An 11,027-nucleotide genomic window follows, 5' to 3' on the forward strand; every position below is an offset into this window, starting at 1 on the left:
GAGCTCCAGCAGCGGGGCTTGGCAGCGCTTTAAAGGGCCCAGGGCTCCACACGAATTTGGATATAATGCAGTAAAGCAGTGGGGCTCGGGCGGCGCTTTAAAGGGCCCGGGGCTCCCCGCTGCTTTACCGCGTTCTATCCGAATTCGTGTTATATCGGGGTAGAGATCTACTATTTCTTTTGTTTATCATTTTTACAGTACAAATATTTTGTAATCAAAAATAATATACACTTTGATTTCAATTACAACACAGAATACAATATATATGAAAATGGAGAAAAACATCCAAAATATTTAATAAATTTCCATTGGTATTCTATTGTTTAACAGTGCAATTAAAACTGCGATTAATCGTGATTACTCTTTTTGAGTTAATCTCATGAGTTAACTGCGATTAATCGACAGCCCTAGTAATTGGGTCTGGCACCTGGACTCCCTCCTTAGGCCTTGTCCCCACTCACCAACACGGTAATTCACCACCAGTGGTAGCAAAGGTGGAAGCTGTAGTGTAGACAGGGCGTGGGTCTCTTTTCACAGTGTTGTCTAACCCTAAGGAACCGCACTGCGGTGAATTACAGCTATGAGCTTTGCTAGTGTAGATGCAGCCTCAGTGCTGTCATTTCAGAAAGTGTTGTTCTGTGCTAAGAGATGTTGATAAGCTAATTGGGAAGTGGAACCCATGTTAGTTTGTCACAGATTTCTGCTCTTTGACTCCACTCCACCCCACCCCACTCCCCTGGCCTGTAGCAATCTGTGTGATTTCAAGGTGCTTTGAAGTCAGCATGAAGCAGCCCTGTCTCCAATTATTGAGGCTGCAGTCCTGTGATTCTGCAGGGGGGGAAATCCTCTTCACAGGGTTAAACTCAGATTCTCAGTGGACCCTTCACAGAACTCAGCCCTGCCCCTTTGGGCCAGACACATACATACAGGAGGCATTTTTGGAGGGCAATGAAATCCCAGTTTAACATTAGTTACACTTGGCAAATGCATTTAATACTTAGAGCAGTCACCTATTCAGCTGAGACATGTCTAGTTAATGAAGTACAGTGAAGCCCACTTCAGCATAACGAACCTAAGAAGGGCACTGGCATTCTGTAGCGGTACAGGGTCTGGGTGGGGTCTTCCATTTCAGGAGCTATTGTGACTAAGAGAGAGTTGGATTTTATAATACAACTGTATAAAGAAACTATGGCCCCGAGCCTGCAAAGACTTGCATGATGCTTAACTTCATTCACATGAGTATCCCAGTTGAAGTCAATAGGACGATTCATATGTGTAAAGTTAAGTGTGCGCGCAAGTCTTTGCAGGATTGGGGTCTTACTGCATTAGAATTGGTACCATACATTTAAGAAGAGCATTGAAAATCTGTTCCACACCACCCACAAAGTACTACTTTGTATTTCAGAAACCTCTGGTATTGATTATGCTGCTTTCCTCTCTTCCCCTTTTTGTATTAATTAGTAATATCCTCCCTTTTCTTACTCTGTGTATTTCCACGCACTAAATTGCTAACAGATCACACCGCTGATACGGATCTGCTCCGCTGATTTACTGACAAGAGTTTGTTTATTCCACAGATTAGGACTTGCAGACGCCTACCAATGGTAAGACTATATATTGCTTGGTCTACAAACAGTATCTGTTCTCTTACTACTATTACGGAAGAAGCCTTTTCACTGGGGCCCTCAGTGAGCTGCAGCCAGTCACAATGAAGTGGCCATCTCATCTAAACACAGTTTAACCACGTTACTTAAAGTTTATTCTCCCACTTGTTTAGTTGCAGCCGGAGTTGCATCTTTCATTATTGCACAAAATGGATTAACTTGCTGCTCATCAACAGTTTTTAATATTAGATCCTTAAACTGTATGCAAAAACCCAGAATATTACTGAAAAATCCCAGGTGCTGTTGCATGAGAGAAATAGAGCACAAAAACCACAAGCAATTTTTGATCTTTAGTGGCTGCATGAACAACTCCACTTGCATTTGGCAGGGTAATGAGGCCAAAACACCTTCCCAACAGAGTAGTTGAAGTAGTTACAATTGTCCCCCTAAAGAAATAGAATAGAACAGTCCTTAAATTTAATAAGAGAAAAATAGGCTCCCTGAGTTTTCTCCTATTAAAGTGACTGTCCAGACGCTGTGTCCCTTTTGAAAAATTATGAATTATTTGTATTATCATAATAATGCTTAGGATGTATCTGTTAATCATCTTGTAGAGGAGTGATGTTGCAAAGTGTTTCAAACGTAGGAGAGTTTATCGTAAAGTGCTTGAGTAGCTAGAATAACCATTAGGGAGGAGAATGCTTTTTAAACCGATAACTTGGATTAAGAGGCTGTAATGAATGCAGGATTCCCTCCTGCATCCTGAAACTTCTTGGGAATAGCACAGCACAAGGTACCATAAGCCTCTACATCAGCAATGTGTAGGCAAGGCAAGTGAAACTTCTTCCCATCTTTCATGGATTTGTAGGCCAGAAGGACCATTATGATGAGCTAGTCTGACTTACTGCTTAGCACAAGACATAGAATTTCACCCAGTAATTTCGGTGTCAAGTCCGTAAGTTCTGTTGGAACGATGGCGTATTGTGGAGGAGTTCACTCACCGCAGGAGCACCTCCTAGTGGCCAGGCATGGCATGGTGGTTCTCTGCTCACTGAGTGCTGCCTTCCAATGGTCGCTCCAGTGCTGCAGTCGTCTCTTTCACCATCATTCCGCCCTTCAGCCAGATCATGATTTAGTCCATCCCTTCTGGAGTAATTATGTCCCAACTCAAAGGGACAAAAACTCTTCTATCCTTCCCCAAATCAATCGTCAGTTCACTTCTTTTCCCCCCTCCCATGCTCTGTAGAGTTCATCCTCCCTCTGTCTAAGAGAGCTGCTTTCTCTGGAGGCCCAGCTCCTCCCAAACCTCTGACACTCAGGACTTCTGCCCTGGAGCCTGCCTTCTCCCAGGCCTGCTTTAGAAAGTCTTTCTCCCCAGCTGCCCTCTCCCTTCAGAAACAGTCTCAGAGTCCTAGCTCCTTCCTGCAGGCCCCTCTATTGATCCTTTCCCTTAGTTTGTGCCTTCTTCCATTGCCAGCTTTCCTAGCCTTGCCCCCTCTTTCAAAGTTCTTACCCAGACCTGCCCTTCTCTTAGGCCCGCTGGCCAGGGGTGTTCCCTTCCCCTGCAATCCAGCTTTCCTTCCCAGCCTTCCCCTCATCTAGCTAGAATCCCAGGGCTTACTCCTCACTGCCTCTCTATTGTCAGAGAGTGACTGCAGACTCTTACTCTCACTCTCTCTCTCTTTCCATGGTGAAGCAGACTTAACTGAATAGTCTATAGCCACCAACTATAATTGCTAAATACTCAGCCATTTATATCCTTTCACTCTGCCCTGTGTCCATCAGGTGCCTTTCTGCTACGACCCCATTTTCGTGATATTTTTCTAAGTAACATAATATGACTTTTGTTATCTAAAGCCGGGGAGGGCACACTATGGCCCGCGGGCCAGCAGGGCTAAGGCAGGCTCCCTGGCCCTGGCCCTGCGACGCTCCTGGAAGCAACCGGCACCACGTCCCTGCGGCCCCTGCGGCGGGGGGCAGAGGGCTCCGTGCATTGCCCTCACCTCCAGGCACTGCCTCCCCGCAGCCCCCTTTGGCTGGGAATGGGGAACTGCGGCCAATGGGAGCTTTGGGGGTGGTACCCACAGGCGAGGGTAGCATGCGGTGGAGCCGCCTGCCCCACTACACCCCTAGGAGCCACTGCCAGACATGCTAGCCACTTCCGGGAGTGGCGCAGGGCCAGGGCAGGCAGGGAGCCTGCCTTAGCCCCGCTACGTGCTGCTGCCACCCCAGAGCTGCTCAAGGTAAGCAGCACCGGGCCGGAGCCCGTACCCTGAACCCCTCTTGCATTCTGCACCCCAACCCCTGCCTTGAGCCCCGTCACACCCCTCCTGCACCCCAACCCCCTGCCCTGAGCCCCTTCCTGCACACCGCACCCCCTCCTGCACTCCCTCCCACACCCCAACCTCCTGCTCCAGCCCTACATTCATGGCCCTGCATACTATTTCCGCACCCAGATCTGGCCCTCGGGCCAAAATGTTTGCCCACCTCTGCCTTAAGCCGTTTAAATTCCTCAACAAGCTTTTCCCTTTTCTTTATCAAAGCCCGACATACCCATAAAAGGTGATCAGTTTGTTTCTTCTACCCTACAGCATGCACATAGTCCATCTCTGGGTTTATTTTTTCAAAAGATTTTTGTTTAAATCACAGTGACCAGTCAGTACTCTAAACAAAATCACTTCATTTTTCCTATCAAGGCCCTTAAATATGTCATTCTCCTCAACTCCAGGGCACAGTTCAGAATATCTTCTACCTCTTTTTTCATTGATCCAAAGATTTTGCCGCCGTTCTTTGAAATTTTTCTGGACTTGGCTTTAGAATTCCCGTTTACTCATGGTATTTCTATGTCAATCCTTCCTTTTCTTACAGTGCTTTTAGGTGCTTTGTCCCATCATTTCAGTCCCTCTTTACCCCGATATGCACTGGGATTCAGGCTAATGCTACATGTTTCCCCATCGGTACTAACTCTGTCACTAGAAATATAATTTGATTGATTAAATCACTTCTGCATTCGGAGAGACCCTTTCTTATTACCATACGGCCTGAGACTATGTCTGACCGCCGCTCCTGAGCGTCAGCCCCTTTCTGCCACAGACCGTCTCTCTTTATACTAACCAGCTTGCTCCTGACCAGCTGGGCTCATGATCAGTTAAGCCTGGCTCCTCGTCTAGGCGCAGCCTGGTATTGTTAATTGGCCTCGCGGGCCGACATTAGCCCCTTCAGGGCCCGCGTGGGATACATCTTTTGGAGGCATCCACTCATGACTTAGAGATTGCGAGTGAGGGAGAATCCTCCACATCCGTAGGTCAGAATGCAGGCAGAGAGCAGCTCATCTGCACGGCACATGTTGTCAGAAAGCTGCCACCGGCTCAGGAAGTGGAGGGTGCTCAAGTCCAACAGCCGCAGCCGGTCTCTGCTTCCTCGTTGCACCCGTAGAGCAGAGAATGGTGATTGAGACAAATCATAGAGATATAGGAGTTGTCGTAGCACATCAGATGACTGAACCAATTAGGCTGCTCTCAGAAGTGCCGGGTGCTTCCAAGGAATGTGGCACCTAGTTTAATTGCACAAAGCTGTAGTGTGCCTGGAGAGTGGAGGTAACTTCTTACTATTCCCCATAGGAGGTTAGCTTAAGCCCTGCAGCATTCAACCTGCCTGGGCATGAATAGGGTCCTGCTGGTTGGCTGGATTTGAAACAATAGTTCTATGAAGATCCATGCTGGGAGATTGTGGCAGGCTATTTTTGTAATGGCAGGGAGGCTACCAACATTAGCAGGAAGGCTGTGCCATATCTTTCTAACTTTCATGGGGAAGCACAAGGAGTTATTGTCAACAGCTTGTCTGTGTTGGTGTATGGGGTTTCCATCACGTTCTGGAGGCACTTTCTATTCTGTGCCCACAGTCCACCCTCCCACCAACCGTACCTCCCATCAGGGAAGATGTGCCCTCCGGACACAGCATAGGGAGCAATTAACACTGTCGTAACATTCGCGGCTAAGAACATAAGAACGGCCGTACTGGGTCAGACCAAAGGTCTATGTAGCCCAGTATCCCGTCTACCGACAGTGGCCAATGCCAGATGCCCCAGAGGGAGTGAACCTAACAGGCAATGATCAAGTGATCTCTCTCCTGCTGTCCATCTCCACCCTCTGACAAACAGAGGCTAGGGACACCATTCCTTACCCATCCTGGCTAATAGCCATTAATGGACTTAACCTCCATGAATTTATCTAGTTCACTTTTAAACCCTATTATAGTCCTAGCCTTTACAACCTCAGGCAAGGAGAAGCTATTCCTCCTCAGCAGAGAGATAGCTTCTGATTTGGTACCTGGATTCCGCAGGGGCTGGTGCGCTGGAAATGCCTGGATAGGAGTGCACAAAAGTGCTCCTAAACCCTGATCTCCAGCATCCGCCCAAAGAGCGAGCAGTTATTGAGCTGATCTGCTTCGCTGTATCCGCTCCTAATTATCCATCAGTATTACGGCGGGATCGGTGGCAAATTCCCGAGTTGCAGTTGCACTGAGACTTACAATTACAGCAGGACAGAACTTGCTCTTTTTACATTTTAATGATTGAATTTAGTCTCCAAATTCGACACAATAGCTCCTTGGAGGGTAATTGAAACGGCTATATGATTTTTAAAATAAAATAATGACGAATGTTTGCACAGGAAATGCTTTAAAATGCTCCTTTTCTGAGATCCTGCATAGAACAGAGTATCTTTGTTTGCCTTTTCCTTCCACTGATCATTGTGGGACCTCGGAAATCATAATCTGACCACTCCTCAGTATGTTATTTAAGGAGTGGCTTGCCTCTAATGCACTCATTGTACCATTGGGAGAGGAGGGTGGAAGAAGAGAATCAGTGATCTGAAACAGACAGTGTTCCCAGTCCCATCGTTTATTCAGCTGACGAGTGGGCTTTAATAAAAAAATACAGTAAAATTCCTGAACCCATCTTGATCTCTTTCAGTTGGATACATTGTGTGTGTGTGTTGTAGGTTTTCCTTTGACTGATATTGGAGAGGGTCGTTCAGCATTGATTTGTGCAGTTAATTAAGATTATTTCCGCTGTCCTTTCTTTCACACTGTAACTAGCAAGGAACTCAGTCGCCTCATTTTAATGCTACTGGTTATCAAATTTGGGTATAAGCATCAGAGGGGCAGAGTGGTCCAGTTTCTAGGACCCTGGACTCCGGGGGGAATCAGGAGATCTGAGTTTTCTGGCTCTGTTGTGTCTTTGTTTCCCCTCCCACCCTTTGTCTGTCTTGCCTGTTTAGATTGTAAACTTGTTGGGGCAAGGACTCTCTCTCACTATGTATTTGTACAGCGCCTAGCACAATGGGGGCCTTTAGATGCTACCATAATAATAATAATAGGGACACTTTGTCCCCGAGCTGCTAGTTCTTGTACCGTGCCCACCCACACTGCACGGAGCAGCCCAGATGTTCTCTAGATATTGGACTCGCTTCCTCATTCTGACTTTCATCGTGGACATAAATGTTGAAAGTAGCTTCACGCTTGTCCTTTTGGCATCTCTGCCTAGAGATCTGGATTTCCCAGCATTCGCTCAGTGGGATAGCGACAGAGCAGATGGGTACGTGTGATCTGCTCTTTGGAGGTGGAGGTTGCTCTGTCCCATTGGAATTCATTCCCTTTTTGATAGGAGGAGGGCTAACCAAGCTGGGCCCCTCCATGTTGTAATATTCTCCTCTGAGTCTCAGTGGCAAGTGTGATCTTTCTATCAATATACTGAGTAGGGTAGAGGTGACCCTCTGTGGCAACAGAAGAAGGAAAGAACGTAATGCCATTAGAAGTAAAAACTATCTAGGGCCATGACATTTCAGCTGCTTTCTCTCTTTCCGACCCACTGCCTTCTCACTCCCACTCCCCTTCTTTATTATACAGTGGAGAGCAGGGCAGCAGAGGTGACCTGAAATACAGCAGTGCTCACTGGCAGTGGGTGAGCTTCATCTGTTCTAGCATTTCCAACCAATAGGTAATAGCAGCATTGATAGGCCACATCTCCTCTGTGAACCACAATGCAAATGTTAAACTCACAATCCCCTTCTGAGGTGGGAAAATCGTGTCTTCCCTGTTTCATAGATGATGGTGCCCAGAGAGGGGAAATGACCTGCCCATAATGGCACGCAGTAAGTCAGTGACCTATTGAAATCAAGGAGAGTTTTTCCATTGACTCCAGCGAGTGCTGATTCAAGCCTTTGTCTTCGGTTCACAGAGCTTAAGTTTTGACCCGACTGCCTCTCAAACACAGCATGTCCGGTGTGCAACAGAAGCAGACATTATACCTACCATCAGTACGTAGCAATAGAGCCTGGGTATTAACTGAAATATTCATTAACAGATACATAAGGCCAGAAGGGGACCACCACTCTGATCATCCAATCTGGCCTCCTGCACATGTATTTCACCCTGTCGGGTCCTGAACAGCATAGGAAACTGAGAAGAACTTGGAGATGCAAAACTGAGGTTGTTTGAGGTCAGCATTGAACAACCCAAAGATCCAAGGCCTTTTCCAATGGGAAGAAAATCAGTTTCTCCCCAGATATGAGCAAAATCCTTTTCTTTCTGCTCTCGTCCCTCATGGGAGGGTTGGATCAGTCAACAAAGCAAGATTTCTTTGGGATTGTTGTAATTTCACTAGAACTTCTTTCAGTTTTACAAAACATTTCCCTGCCTTGAATGTTCAGGTGCATGGGGTGCCTAGACACCTCTGTTCTTTCAGGCTCGCTTCTTTAACCAGCAGAGGGCAAGGAGATTTCAGTGTAATGAGGGGATTAAAAGGGATGGATTATGTTGTTTGGAAAGGAGGTAAAAATACATCCTACCGTGAATGGTAGCAAAGAGGGTGCTCCTTTTTGCCTTGCCCTGTAATATAGCAACAGGGCACGTGACAAAGATAAAAAGACACGTGTTTGAAATGGATGAAAGGAAATGATTTTTTAACTTGGTATATAATGAACTCCTGGAATTCCGCACCCTGGGATGTTATTGCAGTACATAGTTTAGCAAGATTCAAAGGTTACACGGGCTATCAACTCTCCAGCTGCAGGGCATAAACTGATTGCCAGCTGGGGTCATGGAAGAATATTTCCCTTCATGGAATGACATTGTACAATCAGCCAGGTGCAGGGGGAGGGGTTCGCTTGCCTCTTAAGCGTCATGTGTGGGCCACTGCAAGAGGCAGCATGCTGGGCTAGTCCGTGGCTATTTCGTGGTGGAAAATGTACAGGGTGCAGCGTGTTGAATAAAGAGACCCCCAAGGAGCATTTTCCAGCATAAAGGAAATTTTCCATGCATCTGCCACAACCTGCTTTTTCTCTTGTCAGTGCAGTATTGAAAATGTCTCAACTCCACCACTGGTGATGCGCTGACGGGGAAAGAGCTACTCCTGTAGCAGTCATCAGAAATGGGTTAAGTGCCTGATCCAAAGCCCATTGAAGGCAGTGGGAGCTTCCGTTAACTTTAATGGGCTCTAGGTCAGCACCCAGGTCTGAATGCGTAGGTTAGCCTAGTGCAGGTGTGAGCAGCCTCACTGCAAAGCCCTATCCAAACCCAAGTTGCTGTAGTGTGTGTGTGTGTGTGTGTGTGTGTGTGTGCGTGCATTGCTGCGGCTTCTGGGGATATATTCCAGGGTTGTTTGTGCTGTAGTACGCTGAGCCGCTGTATGATTCTTTCCTAGTGAATTGTGGGAGAACCTTTCTGTCCTTCTGGCACATAGGGGAGAATTGTGGGAAGGCATTGGACATCTGCCAGCACTTCAGTGATTTAGCCTGCGTCCTCACTGCAAAGCGGGTGTGTTAACAGCCCGAGCGAAAGCTCTAACCTGTACCCCCAGCTGGGTCAGTTAGCCTGGGTTTAAAACTCCAGATGTGAGAGGGTTATGTGTGTGGATGGGAGAGGAGGGGAACGAGGGGCAACACCTGAGGAAGTGCCTGAGTTAACTCTACAGTGAAGACATACCTTTAATACCAAGCCCTATTAGGCAACGGAATAGCGTGCCAGGGCACATTTTTAAACCCCATCACTTAGCACATTTAAAACTGGACTTGATGGAAAATTAAAGAATCTCTGCAGGGCAAAATTCAGCATCAGTAGGGGAAGGACTAAATGAGCTAATTAGATGTCTTCCATCTCTAACTACAGATACTTTTGATGTTGCAAGAGTCTGGGTCAAGCAAAGTAATTAAGATGAAGGAAAAACTCAAAATGTAAAGAACCGCTTTCATTATCTGAGCACAACCATGTTGTAAATGTAACTATTTAAATTGCAGGTATCTAGATCTCCGGCAGTTTGGATCAGCCCCTCATGGAGGCTTCGGAATGGGGTTTGAGCGCTACCTGCAGTGCATCTTGGGAGTGGACAATATCAAAGATGTTATTCCTTTCCCGAGGTTTCCTCACTCCTGTCTTTTGTAGCTCCATGGCTGACTCACATGGACCAGTCTGCGCTGGAGTGTTTGTATGTATAATGAGTCTGCATTTGACTGCTTGTGATGATATTGGGGAAAGATGGAGAGAATTTTTGTACCAAATAATCCTGTGGTAAATTTAATGGAGGGAGTTCGGGAGCGAGACTTTTCTTGGGAGATTTAGACCCTACCACTTCTTAGTATTATTTATGTAGCACTTTAAATCTTCAAAGCACTTCAGGTGCATTAATGAATCTTACTTAACTAAAGGGTTAAAATCCTCATGGGAGGAACAAAAGTTAGGACTATAATGAATAAGCATTGTTGGGAGCTGATATTTTTTTAATGCAAGATGTTAATAAGGGGGTGTGACCCAAGCACAGGACTGGGAGTCAGGAGTGCTATGAGGTTTAATTACATGTCTGTACAGTGCTTTGAAGATTGAATGTGATAGAACTGCTCGGTGTTACCATCACTGACACACGTTTGCTTTTAAGAAATGGCTATTGTAAAGCGAGAGTCTCCTGCCCTGAATTAAAAGCACGTACGTGTTGAGGTTGGAAAGTAGATCCTAATCAGCTGAACCTTGCCAGGAAAAATGTCTCTTCTATTGTAACTGCCGGGGTGAGGGAGTTGATGGCAGTTGATTTTGTGAGTCAATAAAGATGCATAGTTGGCTTTTTCTCTCATGATTTGTTTTTCAGTCATTAAATTTTGGTATTCATCATAATGGTGATTCCTTCAACCTGTTCAGCAACTGAATTCTTTACCTTACACCAGACGCAGAGCTCTGTGAGAGGTGATCTATGCATACTGTCTTAAAGAGAACGCGAATTCATGGGAAGAAAGAAATGTTCGGTTAAGTGGAAGTACATTTGAGCCTCTGAAGCCAACATGTACTTCCCATTTTTCTTGAGAAATGATTTCACGTTCAACTGGCCAAGCAGATATCCCTGTATTTGTAAAGCCACCCTACAACTAATACACACTC

The 11,027-nt window shown here is 46.2% G+C and overlaps 1 protein-coding gene across 5 annotated transcripts in view; it reads left to right on the top strand.

The window, feature by feature from the left end:
• NARS2 (asparaginyl-tRNA synthetase 2, mitochondrial) overlaps nucleotides 1–10,725 on the top strand; it is a 74,215-nt gene extending 63,490 nt beyond the window's left edge. For all 5 annotated transcript variants that reach the window (XM_065581733.1, XM_065581730.1, XM_065581732.1 and 2 more), the window contains 2 exons: nucleotides 1,578–1,604; nucleotides 9,899–10,725. In XM_065581733.1, the coding sequence (XP_065437805.1) occupies nucleotides 1,578–1,604; nucleotides 9,899–10,043 (172 nt within the window). In that variant the 3' untranslated portion in view covers nucleotides 10,044–10,725. The remainder of the gene's footprint in view (nucleotides 1–1,577; nucleotides 1,605–9,898) is intronic.
• Nucleotides 10,726–11,027: the final 302 nt, after the last annotated feature.

Source organism: Chrysemys picta, chromosome 1 (assembly GCF_011386835.1).
Source record: "Chrysemys picta bellii isolate R12L10 chromosome 1, ASM1138683v2, whole genome shotgun sequence".
Lineage (NCBI taxonomy): Eukaryota > Metazoa > Chordata > Testudines > Emydidae > Chrysemys > Chrysemys picta.